The sequence below is a fragment of the Crinia signifera genome, chromosome 1, assembly GCF_055691185.1.
Source record: "Crinia signifera chromosome 1, ASM5569118v1, whole genome shotgun sequence".
NCBI classification, from domain to species: domain Eukaryota; kingdom Metazoa; phylum Chordata; class Amphibia; order Anura; family Myobatrachidae; genus Crinia; species Crinia signifera.
In genome coordinates this window covers 458,439,474-458,451,681 of record NC_139217.1, presented here as the reverse complement: position 1 = coordinate 458,451,681, position 12,208 = coordinate 458,439,474, and the positions used below count along the sequence as shown (strand labels likewise).

At 48.1% G+C, this 12,208-nt stretch overlaps 1 protein-coding gene across 16 annotated transcripts in view; it reads left to right on the top strand.

The window, feature by feature from the left end:
- TCF4 (transcription factor 4) overlaps window positions 1-12,208 on the top strand; it is a 329,034-nt gene that overhangs the window by 96,819 nt on the left and 220,007 nt on the right. For all 16 annotated transcript variants that reach the window (XM_083155221.1, XM_083155222.1, XM_083155213.1 and 13 more), the window contains one exon: window positions 923-984. In XM_083155221.1, coding sequence (XP_083011347.1) covers window positions 923-984 — 62 coding nt within the window. The remainder of the gene's footprint in view (window positions 1-922; window positions 985-12,208) is intronic.

Genomic DNA, 12,208 nt, shown 5'->3' with positions numbered 1-12,208 from the left:
GCAGAAAAGCCTGATAGGCAGATTTATTAGGCTCGATGAAGTGATAAAGTGTCTGGTTTTTATCACCAGCCAATCAGCTTCTAACTGTGAAGTTAAAGGCTTGGTTTGAAAAATGACAGGAGCTGATTGGCCGGTGATAAAAAACAGACACTTTATCGCTTCACCGAGCTTAATAAATCTACCCCTCAGTCTTCATGTGGATACACTAGCCACTGCCCGCTAGCCTGCTGCTCCCCTGCACCGGCTCCCAGACAGATCCCCCCCCCCGCTGCTCCCGCCCAGGTGCCGGCACACAAACTGCTCAGCTCTGTCCCTCTCCCCAGCTCAGCCTGTGTGCTCCACTAGCCCGGCGGGAGGCCAGGGTAAAAAAGTTTTCTCCAGGTCCCACCCACCTAAAAAAAAATTGCCAGGGTCAAAAGTCACCGGAGCCCAACGGTGAATCCCACGGTCCCCCCGCCAGGCCAGTCTGAGCCTGATCATTACCTTCCAGCAGACATAGAAACCAATGTAGGCCTCTGAAACTCTTCCTAGACTTTATCTGGTTGTGTTGCATGAAACAAGTTAGAAACTTCTAGTGCCCTTGATAGAATCCCATGAAAGGCGGCTACATTACGTTCACCAAACTTTTTCCTTCCCCCACAACTTTTACACAACTTTTATTTTTACAGACTTGGAGGATTTAAAGCCCCTTGTTGCTGAACTTTGCGGGTTCTTCAGGGCGCTGTTGAATTCAGCAGTGAATTTTAATGAGTTAATCTAAGTAGGTGGGTCAGATGTCTGTTATCAATATAGCCCTGCTATTTGGGATTCTTAATTAAACCCGACAGCAGATTAGTTTGAAGCTTTAATTTAAAATGCATATTGAAATAAAGCATTATTCAGATAATCTAAAGAGCTTTTCTTCTCTTTTTCTTCCTTTCAGATGTAGAAGACAGAAGTAACTCCGGGTCCTGGGGGAGCAGCGCACACCCAAGCCCGTCACGTGTAAGTATGAATGTGCGTCTCCCGTATATACAGCGCTGCTACCGTCTGTGTATAGTATATTTGCTCTTCCTTCTCTGTTAGGCCTCCGCTGTACTGGTGCAGACCGGGATGAGATTAGTGCAGCCGATAAATCTCACCGCGTATAACCTCTGCCTTCCCACTACATGATCAGCACTGATTGTATCAATGCCAGTGATTAAGGATGCGCCATATAATCCCACGCATCAGGCCAAAACAGTGTAATCTCTGGGGACGTCTATGTAGAAAATTGCTGCCTTTTTATCTTTAAAACATTCACAGTCATCTGTTTCTGTCCAGGATTTGGTTGTTGTTGTTCTGTCATAACAAAAAAGGCTCAAAATCCACACTTGCCGACTTTTTAAAAAGCCCCCATTGCCCCGAAGCCCATCCGCCCCCACTGTTTAAAGTCACGATTTGCAGAATTGTACAGTAAAGGGGTGGCCCATGGTGACCCTATCCGAGCAATCATCAAAGCCTTGGGTCACCATTTCACTCGGAAAGTCATCAGCAAGCTGGTGGCTGAACCAATTTTGGTGTAATAGTGGGTAGGTGATCATATTTTTAGTGTTAAGAATGGAATCTCTAACGTGCTACAGTTATTGATAAAATAGTAAAATAAATTAGTTCTCAGTTAGAAAGTATTAAATGTGTAGATGTGCATTGGACACCACAATTTGTGACAGGAGCAGGACATCACTATTCTGTGCCACTGGGGGACCCTGTTCCTTTTATTTTAGAACTTCTCTGTGGCTTCCTGCTGCCTCCATTCCCCTCCTCACATCATGTCACTGCCCCTGTCACATGCAGCCCTGTCCTCACTGACACATCACTCATCTCCTGATATACTCTGTGCTGCTGGGGACCCTGCTCCTCCCACTATATAACTCTCAGTCTGTGGCTTCCTGCTGCCTCCATTCCCCTCCTCACATCATGTCACTGCCCCCATCACATGCAGCCCTGTCCTCACTGACACATCACTCATCTCCTGATATACTCTGTGCTGCTGGGGACCCTGCTGCCTCCATTCCCCTCCTCACATCATGTCACTGCCCCTGTCACATGTAACCCTGTCCTCACTGACATATCACTCATCTCTTGATATACTCTGTGCTGCTGGGGACCCTGCTCCTCCCACTATATAACTCTCAGTCTGTGGCTTACTGCTGCCTCCATTCCCCTCCTCACATCATGTCACTGCCCCTGTCACATGCGGCCCTGTCCTCACTGACACATCACTCATCTCCTGATATACTCTGTGCTGCTGGGGACCCTGATCCTCCCACTATATAACTCTCAGTCTGTGGCTTACTGCTGCATCCATTCCCCTCCTCACATCAAGTCACTGCCCCTGTCACATGCAGCCCTGTCCTCACTGACACATCCCCCATCTCCTGATATACTCTGTGCTGCTGGGGACCCTGCTCCTCCCACATCTTGTCACTGCCCCTGTCACATGCAGACCTGTCCTCACTGACACATCCCCCATCTCCTGATATACTCTGTGCTGCTGGGGACCCTGCTCCTCCCACATCATGTCACTGCCCCTGTGACATGCAGCCTTGCCCTTACTGACACATAATATTTTATACTCTGTGCTGCTCGGGGAACCCGGCTCATTTTTGTGCTTTATATCATAGTGAAAAACTAGTGTGTCAATATTTTACCTGTTGGCATGTGCAATCTTCACATTCTATACATCGACATAACATACCAGAGAGTCGGGGAGCGGTTGGGCCAGAGTCGGGAGCGGGTGGTTTAGGGTTTGGTTGCAACATCTCCTGTGTACTAGTATACACCTCTGGGGGCTACCGCAGCATCACACTGGTAAGCCATAACAGATGTACACAACAAGCGCACACACACACGCACACATACGCACACATTCTCCGTGCCTGTGCCGTCTTCTTGTAGAATCCCTACCCCGGAGAGTTAATAGAAGGTAGAATGTAAAAGTGCCTTACTATGTAAAGATGAAGGAGCAGCCTTCCAGTACAGGAAAGCGGGGTGACTTGTGAGAGCAGAGCCCCCCCCGGGGTCACTGTGAAATGACTGTACTGTCTGATGCTATAGGCACACAGGACATATGGCTGTTTCCAGTCAAAACCATAAGTCTGGTTTCTGTTATGACTCCCTTTGATCTTGTGATAGCATCTGATACCAGCCCACTCAGTTTTACTGGTAACAGTAGCTTAGAAAAACCCTCCACACCGTATCTCATTGATGTGACATCTGTGTGTAACATCCATGGATCTCAGCATTCATAATATATAAAGTACAGGAGCATTTCCCATAAGGAAGGGAGACATGACAATAATGTCATCTCAATGTCTGCAGCCCTGTACTGGGCAGTCGGCATCCTGCCGGAGACTCCCTGACATAGCAGCAATCTCCCTCTCTCCTTCATTAGTCTAGCAATCTCCCTCATGTCACCTAGCCCACATTACACTGTTACATCATAGTTACCTCCCCTCCTGCATTCTGCAGGAGACTCCCTGACATAGCAGCAATCTCCCTCATTAGTCTAGCAATCTCCCTCATGTCACCTAGCCCACATTACACTGTTACATCATAGTTACCTCCCCTCCTGCATTCTGCAGGAAACTCCCTGACATAGCAGCAATCTCCCTCTCTCCCTCATTAGTCTAGCAATCTCCCTCATGTCACCTAGCCCACATTACACTGTTACATCATAGTTACCTCCCCTCCTGCATTCTGCAGGAAACTCCCTGAAATAGCAGCAATCTCCCTCTCTCCCTCATTAGTCTAGCAATCTCCCTCATGTCACCTAGCCCACATTACACTGTTACATCATAGTTACCTCCCCTCCTGCATTCTGCAGGAAACTCCCTGAAATAGCAGCAATCTCCCTCTCTCCCTCATTAGTCTAGCAATCTCCCTCATGTCACCTAGCCCACATTACACTGTTACATCATAGTTACCTCCCCTCCTGCATCCTGCAGGAGACTCCCTGACATAGCAGCAATCTCCCTCTCTCCCTTATTAGACTAGCAATCTCCCTCATGTCACCTAGCCCACATTACACTGTTACACCATAGTTACCTCCCCTCCTGCATTCTGCAGGAGACTCCCTGAAATATCAGCAATCTCCCTCTCTCCCTCATTAGTCTAGCAATCACCCTCATGTCACCTAGCCCACATTACACTTACGTCATAGTTACTTCCCCTCCTGCATTCTGCAGGAGACTCCCTGAAATAGCAGCAATCTCCCTCTCTCCCTCATTAGTCTAGCAATCACCCTCATGTCACCTAGCCCACATTACACTGTTACATTTTTGGGAAAAAAAGGAATGAGAGACAGATACATTTACACTGAATTATCAGCACAAATTCTCTGCACATTACCAAGTATAGTATCTCTTACTAACTGCTTTGGGCCTCATCTACATTTGGATATAAGTCATTTTATAAGATTCCTCTCAGATGTAGCAGTACACATCCACGCTTCTAGGTGCCACATTCACAATCTCTTTTCACAATCTCTCCATATATGGAACTAGACATGCCCTTTGGGTGGAGCATGACACGCCCCCTCAATTCGAAATTCTATCAACTACTGTAGTCTCCCCGAAACCCGTTTTCAAAAGTAGGCAAGTATGATCTAAATAACGGCCTGACCAGCGTGTTCCTGAGCAGCCGGAATGCTTTATAAATATTACATGAACATTATGCAGTGCAGGCTATGAGCTGTCCGGTAAATGTGTGTTTCCCAGTTTGTGACTGTGAATCTGATATTGCTGGCTGTGCAGAGTCTAGTCATTGCATGCAGCAATTTTATTTGTGAATTGACTTTAGTGGTATTGAGCAGCAGGTTTGTCCTATCGGAATCGGTACATCTGTCAGAATGAACTTAGGTCTACAGTCATTAGGTCGACCCCATTAGGTCGACTGGCAGGAAGGTCGACCTGATTTAAGGTCGACATGGGCCAAGGTCGACATGACTTAAGGTCAAATTTGCATAAAGGTCGACATGAGGAAGGTCGACTGGTCATAAGGTCGACATGGGTTTTTCACCGTTTTTTTATCCGAATATCGACACAGTCGACATGGACACAGTTGGCGATGAGAATCAGACCCTCGCTTCGCTCGCAATGCTTCGGGCACGGTGGCTTGCTTCGCTCGGCACAGCTTTAATAACCTCCTCCATGCCCTAGTGGATGGTAGGGCATGAAATACCGCCTGTCGGCACATGTCGGCTCAAAAAACAGTGGAAAAACCCCATGTCGACCTTATGACCAGTCGACCTTCCTCATGTCGACCTTTATGCAAATTCGACCTTAAGTCATGTCGACCTTGGCCCATGTCGACCTTAAGTCAGGTCGACCTTCCTGCCAGTCGACCTAGTGGGGTCGACCTAATGACTGTAGACCTAAGTTCATTCTAATAGATGACCACTTCCCGTCCTATCCCAATAAGCCATATCTATAGGCCGGTACAATGCACAGAGGAGTGTCGTATCGAATCTGGGCAGGGTGTGAGGTGCTAACAGGACCATGGGCCCCTGTGTCTCCCCAAGAACAGACTCCACTGTGTGCAGTGCAATAAGTGTGCACTACACCTGCTGCTGGTGGCACCGTCTATTGGGTGCTGGAGATAATGACTCCCATTGTGCCAGGGCCTTCCCCACATCAAACATTGCTGAAAAGATGGTGCTGCAGGTATAGGTGTCAGCTGTGTGGGGAGATGGGGGCTCCACTCATTAATATGCCTCTATCACACAGAAGACTGTTAGCGACCAGAGACTCGTGGCCTGACCTGCAGTAACCAAGGGCGACCCCCGTCCCCACCACTGCCCGCCCTGATGAATGAATATTGACAAGAATCATGCTATCAGCCCTCCATGCTGGACACTTGGCTCGCAATATTGGGGGGGGGGGGGGGGGGGGGGGGGGGGGCGGGGGCATGTTTGCAAAGAAGTTGGGAGACTTGTCTATCCATCCGGCTTATACGTGAGAGTAGGCAAGTGTGGATCAAGTACCAGCCAATCAGCTCCTAACTGCCACGTCACAGGTCACTGAAATGTTGCGCGTCCTACGGTGTGTATGCACTCAGGCGCAGTTACCATATTTTGTCACAGCAAGGCCGCAAAGTCTGTGGTGTGCGGAACTGCTGTAACTGGCACGTCTTGCGGATGTGTGTACAGTATGTGGACACATTAGGATATGGACAACATTTATTCCATGGAGTTCTACGTTTTCCAGACCAAAACCGTAAAAATACAATTGTTAAAAACCACACACCGTAAATCTCAGGCCGATCCAATGACGCTTATGCACCACCCAGAACACACTGATTTGGAATCCTTCATCTTTTATGGGTTTTCTGTATTCAGTGTATGAAAACATGGAGTACATTGGAATGCCCATTGTGTGTTCCGGATTATATCTGATGGTATCTATGACTGCGAAAGTATTCCAAGTGTATGGATCGGACATCAGATAAGAACAGCCGGACCCTCCTAGTAATAAAACCACCATCCTTAATATATCTCTGACCTTCTTTTGTGTTACGCCCTGGGTAATGTCCGGCCCTGGCCTTTAAAGGTCCCTCTGTTTTCCTCTATTTGCCAAGTGGCTCTAGAAGTGTCGTCACCACAAGTACATGGGCTAGTAGACCACCCGAGTCGCTGCATGGGATATTCTTATTATTCTTCATTTTTCTAGTGCCACCAATTTACACAGTGCTGTACAGAGAATGTTTGTCATCTAACTAGGTCACCGCCCCAATGAACTCAAACACTGTATTCCACCAAAGCACAAACACACACTGGGGTTAAAATCGTCAGGAGCCAATTAGCTGGTCAGTTTGTTTCTGGAGTGTGGGAGGCTATATTCTCGTGATGTCATTTAGCAGGAAGCAGTGACATCAGTGAGGCAGATTGTGCAGGGGTGCACCCTACTAAGCAGTGCCCCTTGCTGCACCGGTGGCCAGTCTCTCTGGTTTGTATTGACATGGGATGACGCAGAGATAAAGTGGTGTAGGCCGTGCCGGGGTGGTTTCCTGCTGGACTCACGCCCAGAATATGTGATGACATGGGGGGCGGGGCCTCCTGAAGCAGGTCTTGTAAGGTGCATGCCTGGCGCACCCATTCTGTAGTAGGTCTAATGATGGATGGCATCTTTGCCACTTTGTAAGACACATGTAGGTGCTACCGGGTACACAGCAATAGGATATTAGGAGTGTTGCAATCATGCATTAATTAGCAGCATTCCCGCCGGTATAACGAACAGTTTTTCATGATTTTTATTTTTTAACCAGCTTGTCCTGACTACCATCCATGTCAGCATAAAGGGAGTATGGAATATGTGCTGGGCGTAGCGAGGCATCGAGGCTGACGCGAGCGTAGTGAACTGTGCAAGGTTACGCTAATTGGGGGTCCATGTTGACAGTTGACGTAGACCCCAAAAATGTGAAAACCTCAGGTCAACCTTTACATGCGGACGTTTTGACCCCTTCAACCTTTCCCATGCTGAAATTTTCAACCTGTCGACCTATTGCATGTCGACATTTTGGGGTAGACCTTTTGACTGTCTATCTAATAAGTCCACTTGGGCAGATGATAAAGCATACCTCCTAACTGTTCTGATTACAGTGGGACTGTCCCGCTATCTCTCCCGTGGCTGGCAATGGCCTGCGTAGGGTGGCCAATCCCGGAATCGGCCACCCTACGCCAGGATGCTTCCTGTCATGAAGTCAATCCCAGGATTCGTGAGATTGATTTTTTTTTTTTTAATCCCAAATCTCAGGATTGAAAAAAATGGCCCAGGATTGGCATCCCTAGGACTCGGATGGGGGACACAGTTGGGGGGAGCTGGAAATCACCTCTGCACCTCGGCTCCATAGATCTCCGCATAGACACCCCCCCCCCCCCTCCCTCCCCATTTAACCCACAGTACCGCAGGTCTGGATTTGGAGAATATGAAATTTGGGGAGTATGTGGTGGAAGATAACGGATCAGCCAGTCAGCCCCTAACTGTCAATTTAAATCCCACCCTGCAAACTGACGCGTGCTGATTGGCTGATGCGTCATCACCTTCCACTTTATCACTTCTCCGTCCACTTCTGCTGTTATCATCCACTAGGGCTTGGTGTGAGAATAAAATAGTGTGCCGAGCGCAGCGAGCCAAGCGAGCGATGCGAGGGGATGCGGTGCACTTCCAACTGTGTCCATGTTGACATTCGGGTAAAAAAAACAGTGAAAAAACCCATGTCGACCTTGCCACCTGTCAACATAACGGTGTCGACCTAATGCCTGTCGACCTAAGTGTGGTCAATAAAAAGATCCACACCCAACCATTTAACCTACCAGTATATATTTGCACAGTATATATTGCACAGTTAGAGCCATGGTGGGAATAGAACCCATGATCTCAGCGCTGTGAGGCAGTAACGCTAACCATTACACCATCCGTACTGCCCCATATATATAACACATGGTGGGGATAGAACCCATGACCTCAGTGCTGTGAGGCAGTAATGCTAACCATTACACCATCCGTACTGCCCCGTATATATAACACATGGTGGGGATAGAACCCATGACCTCAGCGCTGTGAGGCAGTAATGCTAACCATTAGACCCACCGTACTGCCCCGTATATATAACACATGGTGGGGATAGAACCCATGACCTCAGCGCTGTGGGGCAGTGATGCTAACCATTACACCATCCGTACTGCCCTGTATATAAAACACATGGTGGGGATAGAACCCATGACCTCAGTGCTGTGAGGCAGTAATGCTAACCATTACACCGTCCGTACTGCCCCGTATATATAACACATGGTGGGGATAGAACCCATGACCTCAGCACTGTGAGGCAGTAATGCTAACCATTACACCGTCCGTACTGCCCCGTATATATAACACATGGTGGGGATAGAACCCATGACCTCAGTGCTGTTAGACAGTAATGTAACCATTACACCGTCCGTGCTGCCCCGTATATATAACACATGGTGGGGATAGAACCCATGACCTCAGCGCTGTGAGGCAGTAATGCTAACCATTAGACCCACCGTACTGCCCCGTATATATAACACATGGTGGGGATAGAACCCATGACCTCAGCGCTGTGGGGCAGTGATGCTAACCATTACACCATCCGTACTGCCCTGTATATAAAACACATGGTGGGGATAGAACCCATGACCTCAGTGCTGTGAGGCAGTAATGCTAACCATTACACCGTCCGTACTGCCCCGTATATATAACACATGGTGGGGATAGAACCCATGACCTCAGCACTGTGAGGCAGTAATGCTAACCATTACACCGTCCGTACTGCCCCGTATATATAACACATGGTGGGGATAGAACCCATGACCTCAGTGCTGTTAGACAGTAATGTAACCATTACACCGTCCGTGCTGCCCCGTATATATAACACATGGTGGAGATAGAACCCATGACCTCAGTGCTGTGAGGCAGTAATACTAACCATTACACCATCCGTACTGCCCCGTATATATAACACATGGTGGGGATAGAACCCATGACCTCAGCACTGTGAGGCAGTAATGCTAACCATTACACCGTCCGTACTGCCCCGTATATATAACACATGGTGGGGATAGAACCCATGACCTCAGCACTGTGAGGCAGTAATGCTAACCATTACACCGTCCGTACTGCCCCGTATATATGGGGATAGAACCCATGACCTCAGCGCTGTGAGGCAGTAACGCTAACCATTACACCGTCCGTACTGCCCAGTATATATAACACATGGTGGGGATAGAACCCATGACCTCAGCGCTGTGAGGCAGTAATGTAACCATTACACCGTCCGTACTGCCCCGTATATATAACACATGGGGGGGATAGAACCCATGACCTCGGTGCTGTGAGGCAGTAATGCCAACCATTACACCATCCGTACTGCCCCGTATATATAACACATGGTGGGAATAGAACCCATGACCTCAGCGCTGTGAGGCAGTAATGCTAACCATTACACCATCCGTACTGCCCCGTATATATAACACATGGTGGGGATAGAACCCATGACCTCAGTGCTGTGAGGCAGTAATGCTATAACCATTACACCATCCGTACTGCCCCGTATGTATAACACATGGTGGGGATAGAACCCATGACCTCAGTGCTGTGAGGCAGTAATGTAACCATTACACCATCCGTACTGCCCCGTATATTTAACACATGGTGGGGATAGAACCCATGATCTCAGTGCTGTGAGGCAGTAATGTAACCACTACACCATCGGTACTGCCCCGTATATATAACACATGGTGGAGATAGAACCCATGACCTCAGTGCTGTGAGGCAGTAATGCTAACCATTACACCATCCGTACTGCCCCGTATATAAAACACATGGTGGGGATAGAACCCATGACCTCAGTGCTGTGAGGCAGTAATGTAACCATTACACCATCTGTACTGCCCCGTATATATAACACATGGTGGGGATAGAACCCATGACCTCAGTGCTGTGAGGCAGTAATGCTAACCATTACACCGTCCGTGCTGCCCCGTATATATAACACATGGTGGGGATAGAACCCATGACCTCAGCGCTGTGAGGCAGTAATGCTAACCATTACACCGTCCGTACTGCCCCGTATATATAACACATGGTGGGGATAGAACCCATGATCTCAGTGCTGTGAGGCAGTAATGTAACCACTACACCATCGGTACTGCCCCGTATATATAACACATGGTGGGGATAGAACCCATGACCTCAGTGCTGTGAGGCAGTAATGTAACCATTACACCATCCGTGCTGCCCCATATATATAACACATGGTGGGGATAGAACCCATGATCTCAGTGCTGTGAGGCAGTACTGTAACCATTACACCGTCCGTACTGCCCCATATATATAACACATGGTGGGGATAGAACCCATGATCTCAGTGCTGTGAGGCAGTACTGTAACCATTACACCGTCCGTACTGCCCCATATATATAACACATGGTGGGGATAGAACCCATGATCTCAGTGCTGTGAGGCAGTACTGTAACCATTACACCATCCGTACTGCCCCGTATATATAACACATGGTGGGAATAGAACCCATGACCTCAGTGCTGTGAGGCAGTAATGCACCATTACACCATCCGTACTGCCCCGTATATATAACACATGGTGGGGATAGAACCCATGACCTCAGTGCTGTGAGGCAGTAATGTAACCATTACACCATCCGTGCTGCCCCATATATATATAACACATGGTGGGGATAGAACCCATGATCTCAGTGCTGTGAGGCAGTACTGTAACCATTACACCATCCGTACTGCCCCATATATATAACACATGGTGGGAATAGAACCCATGACCTCAGTGCTGTGAGGCAGTAATGCACCATTACACCATCCGTACTGCCCCGTATATATAACACATGGTGGGAATAGAACCCATGACCTCAGTGCTGTGAGGCAGTAATGCACCATTACACCATCCGTACTGCCCCGTATATATAACACATGGTGGGGATAGAACCCATGACCTCAGTGCTGTGAGGCAGTAATGTAACCATTACACCATCCGTGCTGCCCCATATATATAACACATGGTGGGGATAGAACCCATGATCTCAGTGCTGTGAGGCAGTACTGTAACCATTACACCGTCCGTACTGCCCCATATATATAACACATGGTGAGGATAGAACCCATGATCTCAGTGCTGTGAGGCAGTACTGTAACCATTACACCGTCCGTACTGCCCCATATATATAACACATGATGGGGATAGAACCCATGATCTCAGTGCTGTGAGGCAGGATTTGCTAACCATTATCTGTATATGCTATATTATATAAGAAGTGAGGATTGTTAAGTTGCCAGTGTCTAGGTCGACCACTACTGGATCAACAAGCAATAGGTCAACACATTGAAAAAAGGTCGACACAAGCAAAAGGTTGCCATGTCAATTGGCGACATAGGAAAATGTTGACGCACAGTTTTCACAATGTTTTGTGTCTATGCCGACATCTGTGGACATGGGCACCGTATTCGCGTCCCGCATCCCCTGCGCTTTGCACATTATTATAATCGAACCCTATGCCACTTGGATCGTAAAGCAAGACCAAGTCGGTTTAATAAAAAAAATCATGAAAAACTCGCGGCCTTTTCCTGTCTTGACTATTGACACGTCGACTTTTTGCTACCGTTCCGCTCCCAGAAGTCTGTGCTGCTTGCCATTCGCCGCCGCGT